Below are 12780 nucleotides of genomic sequence, written 5' to 3'. Positions count from 1 at the left end.
CACCAAGCTAGGGGTAGTTTTATATCTATTAGTCATCAAGGCCAAATCAACACAGCCTGGAGAATCCGATAGAATTCTGACTGAGATGACCAAATGGGCTGTATACCTTTTTCAGACTGTAGTATGTCACGTTTTTAATGCTCCTCTGTATAAAAAACTCCCTGCAATTTAAAAAGGAGCACATCAAAGTGACAGGTTGTAGCCCAGGGAATTATCAGTGAAAGGGATATTAGAAAAAGGTGATCCCTTCCCTTTGAAGTGAGATGGTTCTCTCTACTTTGTTTGCTATAGGTATAGACCAGATCCAAGTCATTTCTAGCAATTATAACCACTTATTTATTTCTTTTTCAATGATCAACAGATCGCACACCCTTTCAGTGGCTTCATTTCCTTTCTTATCTCCTTTTCAGATCGCTTTCTCCCTACATATGTGAATGCCTTGGAGCATAAGAAGACTGTGTTTGTTTCATGTGGTGGAGAGCATACTGCAGTTCTTTCAAAGGTTGATAAAATAAATACAGAAACTCTTGGTTTATCAGTATCTTTACATTCTTGCATACCTTTTCTCTCACCCTCTTCTTTGAGAGCTTATCCAAGTAGTTTTTAGAAGCCAAAGATGCCTGATGCCATCATAACACCACTGTCTCGGTGAGTTCCGTAGGTTAATTGCCCATTGTCTTTGAAAAGGAAAAGTTTCCAGACCTTGGGACTATGAAAATAGCACTGTGTGTGCTATGCCTGGGGAGTTTTCAGAAGATGAAAAGGATGAGCAGCATAAGATTTCACATGGTCAAGAGCAGGGGTAGTCAACGTGTGGTCCTCCAGATGTCCATGGACTACAATTCCCATGAGCCCCTGTCAGGGTTTGCTGGCAGGGTCTCATGGGAATTGTAGGTCATGAACATCTGGAGAACCACAGGTTGACTACCCCTGGTCAAGAGGACAGCTTTTGAGCTCTGCAATAACTCATTGCCCCTCTGATTCTGTGAAGGCTTAAAGGGGTGGCAGTTTACAGTGGATGAGCGATAGGGTTGTGAGAGTCCTGCATGGTGCAGCGGGGTGGACTAGATGACCCATGAGGTCCCTACCAACTCTTAGGATTCTGTCTGTGGCTGGAGAAGCAGGACAGATTTAAGCTTTCTTTGGCACAAAATTTGGAACGCCTTCATGCATAATGTTGATTTCTTTGCTTTAAAGTATGGCTCATAATAATTCAGACAGAGGTTACCATCGCCTGCCTCCGTGGCATGACACTGGTATGACCTTCCTTGGAGCTCTCCTATCCAAATAGGGTCAATTCTGCTTTGCTTCTGAGATCTGACAAGATTGGGCTAGCCTGGGCTATAGTCAGAATAAGATCCCAGATTCAAACCTCCACATTGCCGTGAAGCTCATTGAGTTACCAAACTGCGGCCCTCCAGATGTCCATGGACTATAATTGTAGTCCATGGACATCTGGAGAGCCGCAGTTTGACTATCCTAATGTATCTCACAGGGCTGTTGTGAAGCTAAAGGAAGAAGCTGGCCTTAAGTTGCTTGGATAAGAGGCAGGATGAGAATTGTCACCGATGGAGTTTTTGCCCTGGAGTATATTGTCTTTGTCTCTTTTCTGCCAAGGATGGACTGGTCTGCACTTTTGGAGCTGGCTGCCATGGCCAACTTGGCCACAACTCGACATGCAATGAGCTGTATCCACGTTTTGTAGCGGAGCTGTTTGGTGCTCGAGTGTCTCAGGTAGCCTGTGGGAGGTAAGAAAGCTGCCGATTTTCCAGATGGTTTATGTTGTCAAGGAGATTATTTTCACCAAGTTGAAAAGAGGGTAAAAATAGACCAGGGCAAACCAGTTTGTCTTTCCAGATTTTGCTCTAGTGTCTAAAAGAGGCAGTATATGTGAGAGAAGCCCACGTTTCCTGGCAGAGGCTCATGGGAATTGTAGTCCATGAACATCTGGAGGACCACAGGTTGACTACCCCTGGCCTACAGGGCTTAAAAGTATGACTACACTTGGGCCATTTTGTTGTAATGTCATGTTTTATTTCTCTACATCTTTGCCTCTGGACCTTGCCAACCTGTCTGTGTGTCTGTCTGTCTCATAAACTAGCGGATCCCAACCTTCATCTAGTCGGGGACCGCCTCCGGGGGTGGGGGAGAGCCAGCGGCCCGGCTGCTGCAGTTGCTCATAAACGTGCATGCCCAATTGCTGCGCATGCGCGTTTTGGCCACCAGGTGGCGCTAACACGCATGCGCAGAGTTGCTGCGCATGTGCGTTTTGGCCACCGGGGGGTGCTGGCGGCCCGGTATGATGGCCTTTGCGGCCCGGTACCGGGCCGCAGACCGGGGGTTGGGGACCCCTGTCATAAACCACCCATCCTGGATCCACTGGTCTACCTTGCTCTGGGTCATAGTCCTTTGGCTCTTGTCCTCCAGCCACACCCAAGCTGTAATGCCTGTAACAGGGGACAGCCAGGAGCTCAGCCTAGATCTCCCCAATATGGCAAAAGGGATGTCCCCTTGCTAGGATGGGAATGGGCAGACCAATGGAACTGACACACAGGCTCATAGGAAGACAGACAGGAGAGGGGAATGTCTAGGATGAAGACCATTGCAAACCATCACAGGGAACATCACTATAAGGTTGGTGCTCTTGGGAGAAACAATTGTGCCAAGAATACCAGATGCAGAATACCATGAAAGCTACAAATCGAAGTGATGATGATGATGATGATGATGATGATGATGAAAGGGATCACTGAGGGAATGCCAGATAAAGCATGGTATAAGTTCTGCAAGAACTTACACTTAAACATGATGCTTAAACTTAAACATAATGCTTTTGTGCTTGCACATTGTCTGTTGCTAAGCAGGTCTGCATGATAAGTGAGCACCTCAGCCCATTGCTCAGACAGGTTGCTGGCCTGTGGCATGCTAACGAAACACATGGTAGTACAGCTGGCAGCTCAATTTAAACTAGCAGGCTTCAAGTACAAACAGACAACAGGTGGTGTTTGTGCCTCACCAGGATCACATTTGAATTGGGTTTTGTTGGGATGAGACACATGAGGATTTGGCCCTAAGTTAGGAATTTTGCTGTGCTAAAAATGGTGGCGTATAGAAGAAATGGTGGAATGGTAACAAAATAATTCCCCCCCCCCGATGCCTGACCCTTTATAAACTTGACCCAAAGGCACTGAATACACGAGATCTGCTTTATTCATGCAAACAGGTGGCACACTCTTGTCTACGTCCCAGACCTGGAAGATGTCTACTCATTTGGTTCCGGATCTGAAGGGCAGCTTGGCAACAGGAGCAAGAGCGACCAGCTGATACCCCTTCCCATTAAGTTGAGGAAGAAGGGTAGGAGATTCAACCAGGGTAACTAGTGTTTATGACCTTTACAAGCCCCGCTTTGTGTTCAGGTATCAACCAGGCACATTTCTTATTTAAGATCCATCTGGGAGATAAAACTGACATTTATTTGTTTATTCATAACCCACCTTTCTCATGGAGACGCCAGACAAAGCATTTGCATACACAGTTGCTAGTAGAGGGTTCGGAGCTGGATATAGTGAAGCACCACCATTGGGGATAAAACTGGCTTGGAAGTAATACAAGTTCATCTTTGGCACTCAGCCTCAATTGAATGTCTCTTGTTTGGGCACAGTTTAAAGCAACGTGTACATTTTAGCACCAAGGTGGCTAACCAATTAAGAACATAGCTAATAATAATCACACCTGAAAAAAAAACATTTAAAACAAAAATATAAAACCAAGCTAAATACGCATTCAGTATGACATGTCAAAACCATAAAATGATGCAAGTGTTCTTTCACAGAAATTAAACCGTAACTGACCAATGGCGTGAAGATCCATTGTTCAGGATTGTATATAAATTGGGTTTTCCCCGGGGTTTCTCAGTTCTGCCTCTTGCCCCACCATGCTGATCTCGCTCTTTTCCACTGCTCCAGACAGACGAATGCTCTATCTCGATCTACCCCGCAAGGCTGTTGTGTGGGTGGCGCCCCCCCCCCAGCCAAGCTGCTTGCCCTGCCACGACCCCTGTGAAAGGGTCGTTCGACCCCCAAAGGGGTCCTGACCCCCAGGTTGACAACCACTACCTTAAATAATCCTTTGCTTTATTGTCTATCACAGAAGCGAGTGCTTCAAAGGAACAGATTAAAGTCATTGCTGGAGATAACCAAAGTATTGTGATTTCTCTGAAAGAAAAGGTCAGTAAAAGTTTTGGGGTGTGTTGGTTTCAAATTGCAGGTCTATTTCCAAAGGGAAAATGGCTACTGCTGACTTCTCTGCATTAGGGGGAAACTAGATGTTATGATGTCCACAGGATGGATGACCTGTGGATGCCAATGACCTCTTAGAGCTGAACTTGCAAATGCTGCATTTTGGGACCAGGCTGTTTAGTTTCTTACTCCCTGTGCCTTCTGAAGTGCCAAAGGGGGCTGTTTTAGCCCATGAAAAGATTTTGGGAGGGAGACAAGATCACCTGATGCCACCATGCTATGGTCCTGATTAGAGTTTATTTAATTCATGAAAACTGAAGGCAGAATCGTCTGATTTAAGAGTAAGTAGATGTCAAACTATATGCTACTTTTTATTGTTTTGTGTATTGCACGCTTTGTGAATTTTATGCTGTATTGAATAGAATTGCATTTTATGCTCCCCCCCCCCCAATTGTTGGTTGCAGCAGCCAGTTTTTTCTCTTGCTATGCTTTAATGCTACAAAGGTCTGTGTTATCAGGAATGGGGGAAGGGAGAGATCAACAAAACGTAAGGAGGCACCTTCTCTCTGGGTTTCAGTCACAAGGTCACTTTGTGTGTATTGTGTCGTTTTTCTTCAGAATTCATATGCCAATTTAAACCAGGCCCTTGCCAGAGTAGGAGAGGAAGAGACGGATAAATGGGTTTCTAATTTGGATCCTAACCAGTGGCAGAATATAAAACGGTACATAACTACTCTACCTAATTTCTATAACTATTCCAGCCTGATGTTTTTAAGGGCTTGGTGTCTCTGCCAGCTTGTGACAGTCCAAAGATTATTCAGAGAAAGAAAGAAAAAAAAAGTCCAGCTCCATTTTCAAGGCAATTTCTTGAGGACTCAATGTCTCTTTCCCCCCCTCCTTTCTGCATCTACAGAAACATTAAGCTGATTTTCTCCTTGACAGCCTGTCTCAATGGAAGCTTCCTGAAAAAGAGGTAAATTACTGTTTTGTGAGCATCAAGCACATTGCAGAAGGTGTTGACAGGACAAATTAAACATGGATCTAGCAAGCAGTTCCGTGGATTGCCAGTCAACTCAGCAACAGATTTTTATGCGCTTGGATAATAATATGTTTGTATTATTTTAAAAATATTGTTCATTTAGCAGAAAGTGCCCTCAAGTCTAAGGTGACCAGATTGTCCCACTTTTGGAGGAACATCTGGGGACACCTGGCAAATTGTATTTATGTTGAAATTTAAAAAATATAACAATACTATTTTTGCGTTCTATGCATTCTATGAAACTTTTTGTTGCTCCATATAGACCAAATTTTAAATCAAGAACCCCCCCCCGGTCAATGGTGTCCCGCTTCACCAATGTTAAAATCTGATCACCTTACTCCAGGCCCATCCGACATGGTGAGCCCATAGGGTTTTCAGGGCAAGAGATGGATAGAAGTGGCTTGCCATTGTCTGCCTCCACTTAGCCACCCTGGTGTTCCTTGGAGGTTTGCCATCCAAAATACTAGCCAGTGTTGACCCTGCTTATCTTCTGAGACCTGACAAGCTCAGGATAGCCTGGGCCATGAGGGTCAGGACAATGTGCTAATCTTTTCTTCAATTTAATTGTTTTAAGTGTTTTCTATGTATTTGTATTTTCAATGTTTCAAATGTTTGAATTTTCACTGGCTTGGGTACCTTGAAGTTAGATCGAAAGGCAGCACACGCATACACCAGAGAAACAGCACTGTTAGTAATCTGAGGGTTCTTCCCTTCTCCCCCTCCAGGCCCACCATTGGCCATTTTGGGAGGGGAGGTAGGGTTGAGGCCCTCTAGCTTGGGGGATTTTGCTTTGCACGCTTACTTTCAGGCATCTGTTCACAAAAAACGACTAGCTAGTTCACTGCGAGGACTCATAGCTATCTAAAATGCCATGAGGGCACAATTCAGATTGAGACAATTGCCTTCCGTCCCCCATCCCTAACCACCCCCTCCTCCTTCCACTTCCCTCTGAGGCTAGGAGGCTGCAGATCCCTGCTACGTGAGAGCTGCCCCTGCTGGTGAGTTCCCTGCCTTGGGGACTCCAGCCTGCAGCCGTTCCAGGTCCTGGGGGGAGGGGGGCCATCCGCAGAATTCTTCCACTCCACCCCTCTAATCTAGCACCTGTTGTATTCCTGGATGCAACGGGCTTAGCCCCTAGTTTTTAATATATTCTCTATAAGCAAGAAGTTGCAATTTGTAATCCACTCTTATCTTTCCAGCCAAGATGAACATTTCAGAACATCTCAGGAGGCTGCAGGGATAAATATGTCCGCTCTGCTTCTTTTCTCTGACAAGATGGCAAAAAATCCTAAAGTCTTAACAGGGGTAAGAAATAGTATTGGAATATCACATAATGTGCAGGGGGAGGGGTGGCCTTTCATAGTTTTTTTGCACTAAATAGCAAATGCTAAAGGAACCTGACCTGGTTTATCAGAAAGCCATGCCAGTCCCAAAATAAAACAGTTTTCAAAGGGCCCACTACAATGACACAGCTTGAAAGCTTTTGAGGTTACCATAAATCTGCATGAACTGCACAGTAAAAACAAAACAAAGCGGGGCAGGGAGAGAAAATAGATTATACTGTGCATTGCCGCACAGTGGTGTAAATTAAAGGTTTTATTGTTGCATGTCCCTCTCGTTCTTCAAGGTGATGGATGCTGTTAAGAAGCTTGTGCAGTCCCTAAATTCCTCTGCTACTTCCCCTGAGGCACTTAGAGTCTTTGTCATCATTCCCATAATCATACGGACACAAGACCTCTGCTCAGACTCTCCGCTTAAACAGTTGGCACGAGCCATCCAGTTTCTTCAGCCAGAAGGCAAGCAAACCCTTGGTAAGGAAAGGGAGACCACAGGCAGCAATTCTCTAGGAGAGGTCTGCAGGCAGCAGTACATAAACAGCTCAATATATAACAAGAGGCTTTCTTTACAGAATCCCTGTGGTCCAACTTAGACTTCCCCTTCTTCAAGGATCTAGTGGACAACTATCAAAGACTTTCCAGCATCATGTTATCTTCTTTCATTAAACAGAGGGGAAGTTTAAAACCAGAATATCTAACTGAGGTCATCAGTTGGCCTTTTCAGATCCTGCAGATGCTATATAAGGTAGGTGGCTCTTCTTCATACCTGATTTTCCTAGTGCTGTGCAGTGGTAGCTGGGGACCATGCTATCTGGAGTTCTCTAGCATTCTCCCCAAGCCTTGGCCAGTTTGGTGCAGTGGTTAGGAGTTGTTGTTATTGTTGTTGTTGTTAGGTGCGAAGTCGTGTCTGACCCATCGTGACCCCATCCTCTAGGCCAGGGTTAGTCAAACTGTGGCCCTCCAGATGTCCATGGACTACAATTCCCAGAAGCCCCTGCCAGCGAATGCTGACAGGGGCTTCTGGGAATTGTAGTCCATAGACATCTGGAGGGCCGTAGTTTGATTACCCCTACTCTAGGCCTTCCTGTCCTCTACCATTCCCCGGAGTCCATTTAAGTTTGCACCTACTGCTTCAGTGACTCCATCCAGCCACCTCATTCTCTGTCGTCCCCTTCTTCTTTTGCCCTCAATCGCTCCCAGCAACGCAGGCTTGAAAATTTACTCTTACCACTGAGGAAGAGTGCTTGCACTCGAAAGCTCACACCTTGAATAAATCTTTGTTGGTCTTAAAGGTGCTACTGGACTCTGATTTTGTTGTGCTACTTCAGACCAACACGGCTTCTCATTTGAATCTATTATTTCAGCAAAGATTATGTCATTGTGACTCATTGGACACTTGTCCAGAAATAAATCTTGCAATGTGAGGAACGAGATAATTGGTTTGCAACATTCTGTAGGAAGGTTAACCCTCAGCTCTGCCATGTTTACCTCATATATATCCTAGAACAGGGGTAGTCAACCTGTGGTCCTCCAGGTGTTCATGGACTACAATTCCCATGAGCCCTTGTCAGCATTTGCTGGCAGGGGCTCATGGGAATTGTAGTCCATGCACATCTGGAGGACCACAGGCTGACTACCCCTGTCCTAGAAGATGAATTAATTGGGCTTGATTATCCATTTTATGTAAGCCATATCTAATACACCCCATAATATCTCAGATATGGGTTGTGTGACTCTCCAGTCTTTCTGAAAGTGCTTTGGTGAGAATTTGCTTTGGTGAGTATTGCTTCATCTTAGGATAAGGCATGCTGTGCATGGCCATTTTCAAACTGCCTTTGTATTCCATTTTAGAAACTGGTTGCTAATGGATTTTGATCTGTTCATACACACCCACTGCATCGGGTTTACTAACTGTGGTTTTTGAGGGAAACTGCTTTTTTTCTCTGTTTCCTATCCCTTCACTGTGGTTCTAAATTGATGTGGTGTGCTGTTTAAAATGTCCATAGCCCTCCTTACAATGCTGCTGCTTCCTCTGCCCTTTTTTGCCACGTGATCTTCTACAGACTTAAAAAAAATCTTCTAAGTTAAGCGCTATAGCGCTAAACCATTATAGCATTCCGGTGCTATAGAAGCACCACTGAGATGTCTTGATTCCATTGAATGTTGTTTTTTTTAACTCAAAGGAAGATCACATGAAAAAGGGCAGGAAAAAAAAGCAGTAGTGTTTGAAGCGACCCTCAGAGATGGCACATGAATGGAAAGAAATTCACTGTCTTTACTCAAAATCAGACTAACAATGAATAACACCTGGTTTAGGGCCACAGAGACCATCTAGTCCAACCCCCTGCCTAAAGCATCTATGATAAGTCCATCTTTCATAGAATCATAACGTTGGAAAGGGCCATGCAGGCCATGGAGTCAAAGTGCTTGCTCAGTGCAGGAACAGCCTAAAGCAGTCTTTCTCAACTTTTTTTACTGTTGAAAACCCCCTGAAACATTCTTCAGGTTTCAAGAAATCCCAGAAGTGGCACAATATGGTTAGGAAGCATAATTTTGTACATGTCCATCTGGGGCCCCTTTCCTTCCTCTCTTCTAGGCCCACCATTGGCCATTTTGGGAGGGGAGGTGGGGTTGACATGACCATATATGGCCACATCACCCAATAAATGTTTAATATATATATCCATTCAGGAAACCCAAGGGCAATCAAGAAACCCCAGGGAGACTATTCCACTGCTGAACTGTTCTGACTGTGAAATTTCCCCCTTGGAATCTAGCTGGTACCATTCTACACGTCGTTTACACCCAAATCCTGGCAAGGCCAGCTCCAGAAATGTTGTCCTAATTTGTTAAATGCTATTAGGCCAGTGGACATGAGGGAGTGTACACATCCCTACAACAGACTTCATATTTGTCTCTTGTGAACATGAAATCTGGTATTGTCCAGACAGGGTCTGCTCTAGAACTTCTCTGGTTTGGGAGATGAGAAGGATACAACAAAACGTTCTCCTTAGTTTCAAGAATTTCCTTTTAATTCTCTGTCTAGAGAAACTCATCTTTACAATTTTTTCTACTCTTTCTCTAAGATTGGTCTGTGGGTCTTGTTTTCCTGTTGGTGCTATTTATAATTATGTTGATGCTATGTTGGAGTTATGATAATGCATCTTCTGGCAGCTTAGGAACAAACAAATTGATGGTGCCATAAGTTTTTGTAGCATGTCTTGCACCTGATGAAGTGAGCTCTGACTCATAAAATACAACATAATAAATTCATTGGACTTCAAGGAGTCTTGGGACTCTTGGTTATTTTAGCTACAGGAAACAGACACGGCTACCTTTCTGGAACGTCCTTATGGAAAGGGCTGAGTGAACATGCATTCCTTGTTTTGCACGTGGACTGTTGTTTTAGCGTAATAGTGTTTTATTGCGCAGTGTTCTGGTTTAAAAAGAAAGTCATCTTTATTATTGTTATTAGATGGTATCTTCATTGATTGTTTTTCTGTTTGGTTGTTTGTGCAGGTTAACTGCAGAACTGGTTTCAGGATCCAGGAAAAGAACTTCTATGTTCCTGAAGTGAAAGAAATGTTGCTTCTTCCCAAATTTAACCCCACACAAAATATTGAGCAAGTAAGTACATCAGCCAAGTGTATAGCTGTCCTGCGCGTTTGTCATTTTGTTGAGGTTCAGGTTTCTCACATAGTTCTCAAAGCAGGAACAGTTAACTGCACCTCTTGTATTCCCTCAAAAGTCTGACTGTACTATAGAAGTCTAATTCTTACTACCTACATCTACTCACTTATATCTGTTTGTGAGTAGAATCAAATATGGTAGTCTAATTTGTGGGGCCGTAATGAGTTTTGATTTTTTTTAAATATAACTACATATGCTAATCTCATCCAGTCATTACATTTGTATTCTCACCAAGAAGGGCTGTACATCCTCCTTATTTTATTGTGTTTCTTATTTGGAATAGTAGATTGGAATAGGGATTGTAATGTAATGAATAGTAGAATGTAATGTAATTTCGAATGGTAGATTAGAATGTATTTCTCTGGTGTGGTGACAGAGGAAGACATAACACTGCACCTTAAAGAAAAGGACGCTGTTAGTTACCTTCATATTTGAGCGGTGGGATGGAGCATAACAGGGCCTCAGTTAATTACTCTCTCCACAATTAGAAGGACATCACTGTCCCATTTTGATATACTTATTTGCTTCATTATGTTTTCCCCTGGAATTAAACCCAAACAAATGGCGACCATTCCTGTTTGGTCCTCATTATGTAGCATGCTGGATCGCTGCTCACCCTCTTCCTGTATGTATGGACTGGTAACTTACACATGAAAGCTCATAAAACTTTGTTGGTCTTAAAGAGACCACTGGACTTGTATTTTGTTCTGTTGCTTCAGACCAGCACAGCTACTCATCGGAATCTAGCTTTCAAAGGGGCAACCTGGAAGGCATCAGATCTCAATGTTGGCTAAATATTTTATTTTTCTATTATATTTATAAACAGGTACAGGAAATATTCATGTCAAAATTCAATGAAATTAAGGTATGGGCAAAACATGTTAATGTTTAGATATGCTTTATTAGTGTCAAGAGGAGCTCTCTAAGTATGTCTTCCTACATACTTTAATGTGATGTGGAAGAGAGGTAGATAATGGGGGAACATTTTGATGATATCTCCTGGAATTCAAAAGCTTTAATGTCCTCGTAGTAGCAAAAGAAAATTTCCTTGCCAGCTCTTCCAGTTCTTCCGTATTTCTGGGGCCAAAGTGCTCACTGTGCTACACGGACACCCCTCAAAGGTTGCTAACACAGGAATAACTCAGACCTTAGTTCTGTCAATGAGCCCCTTGTGGCGCAGTGGTAAGGCAGCAGACATGCAGTCTGAAAGCTCTGTCCATGAGGCTGGGAGTTCGATCCCAGCAGCCGGCTCAAGGTTGACTCAGCCTTCCATCCTTCCGAGGTTGGTAAAATGAGCACCCAGCTTGCTGGGGGGTAAACGGTAATGACTGGGGAAGGCACTGGCAAACCACCCCGTATTGAGTCTGCCATGAAAACGCTAGACGGTGTCACCCCAAGGGTCAGACATGACTCGGTGATTGCACAGGGGATACCTTTACCTTTACGTCTGTCATGCCATCTTTCCCTCTAGATTCTGAGCATGCTTCTGTTCTTTCTCTGAGATACCCAACATGCTAGGTGGATGATCGCTTAGCTTTCTATGACTGACCTTTGAACTTCTGCCTCAACTTCTCATGGCCTCTGCTGTTATCCCCTAGTGCTGCTTACAGAATCAAGCACATGACAGAGCAAAGGAAGAAAGGGGTTATTCTGTCCATATATTGGACTTTTAAGGGGTGATTCCAGAAACTATCAAACATTGGTCAGTGGAAAGATGGTTGTTTGACTTGGCTGCCATTTTTGGGGGGAGAGAGAAATAAAAGCACTGAATTCTGAATTACAGTAAAATGCATTTGATGTTCTCTCAGCCACTAGAGGTAGTCAAACTGCGGCCCTCCAGATGTCCATGGGCTACAATTCCCATGAGCCCCTGCCAGCGAACGCATGGACATCTGGGGGGCCACAATTTGACTACCCCTAGGGTGTTGAATACAGGAAACAGGAGAAGCAGCATTCCTGTGTCCTTTACAAGCCTTTAAAGTGTGATTTTAGAACATGTGCATGTGACTTTGCAGACTAATTTTCCCGTTGTCATTTCAGTTTGCTTTGCGGGTTTTCACTCAGATCCCTTGTGTCTTAGATATGGAAGCCAAGATTCAACTGCATGACTTAAACCGCTGCTTTCTCTACTTTGAGTACAGCTGGGTAGGTACATCCCCACAGACGCCTAATATGATTGCAAAGCACAAGAGGAGTTTGTTGACCTAATCTCTGTGTCCTTGTAGCCATACTTTGGTGTATTCACAGAAGTAAGTGTGAGCAGACAAAACCTGGTGCAAGATACGTGGATGTTTTTAAGGAGTATGCAAGACATCAACTTCCAACATTTCCTCAAAGTAAGAAATTACGCTTTGTTTCTTCTGACCAAGCGAGAAAATATTTGTGTTTTGCGCTGTATTCCAGTGAAACTTTTTGCATTCAGGTAGCACATGCACAGCCCCCTCCCCAATTGTTTGCAAGGAAGGTTCAGCGTAGA

The 12780-nt window shown here is 43.9% G+C and overlaps 1 protein-coding gene across 2 annotated transcripts in view; it reads left to right on the top strand.

Annotated features, from left to right (window-relative positions):
* LOC143819355 (putative E3 ubiquitin-protein ligase HERC3) overlaps window positions 1-12780 on the top strand; it is a 34031-nt gene that overhangs the window by 8184 nt on the left and 13067 nt on the right. For both annotated transcript variants that reach the window (XM_077300913.1, XM_077300914.1), the window contains 13 exons: window positions 411-502; window positions 1618-1748; window positions 3224-3372; window positions 4150-4226; window positions 4857-4960; window positions 5152-5211; window positions 6477-6582; window positions 6905-7088; window positions 7187-7359; window positions 10134-10241; window positions 11131-11169; window positions 12345-12449; window positions 12530-12640. In XM_077300913.1, the coding sequence (XP_077157028.1) occupies window positions 411-502; window positions 1618-1748; window positions 3224-3372; window positions 4150-4226; window positions 4857-4960; window positions 5152-5211; window positions 6477-6582; window positions 6905-7088; window positions 7187-7359; window positions 10134-10241; window positions 11131-11169; window positions 12345-12449; window positions 12530-12640 (1439 nt within the window). The remainder of the gene's footprint in view (window positions 1-410; window positions 503-1617; window positions 1749-3223; window positions 3373-4149; window positions 4227-4856; window positions 4961-5151; window positions 5212-6476; window positions 6583-6904; window positions 7089-7186; window positions 7360-10133; window positions 10242-11130; window positions 11170-12344; window positions 12450-12529; window positions 12641-12780) is intronic.

This window comes from Paroedura picta, chromosome 10 (assembly GCF_049243985.1).
Source record: "Paroedura picta isolate Pp20150507F chromosome 10, Ppicta_v3.0, whole genome shotgun sequence".
Classification (NCBI taxonomy): domain Eukaryota; kingdom Metazoa; phylum Chordata; class Lepidosauria; order Squamata; family Gekkonidae; genus Paroedura; species Paroedura picta.
This window is presented reverse-complemented; position numbering and strand designations above follow the sequence as displayed.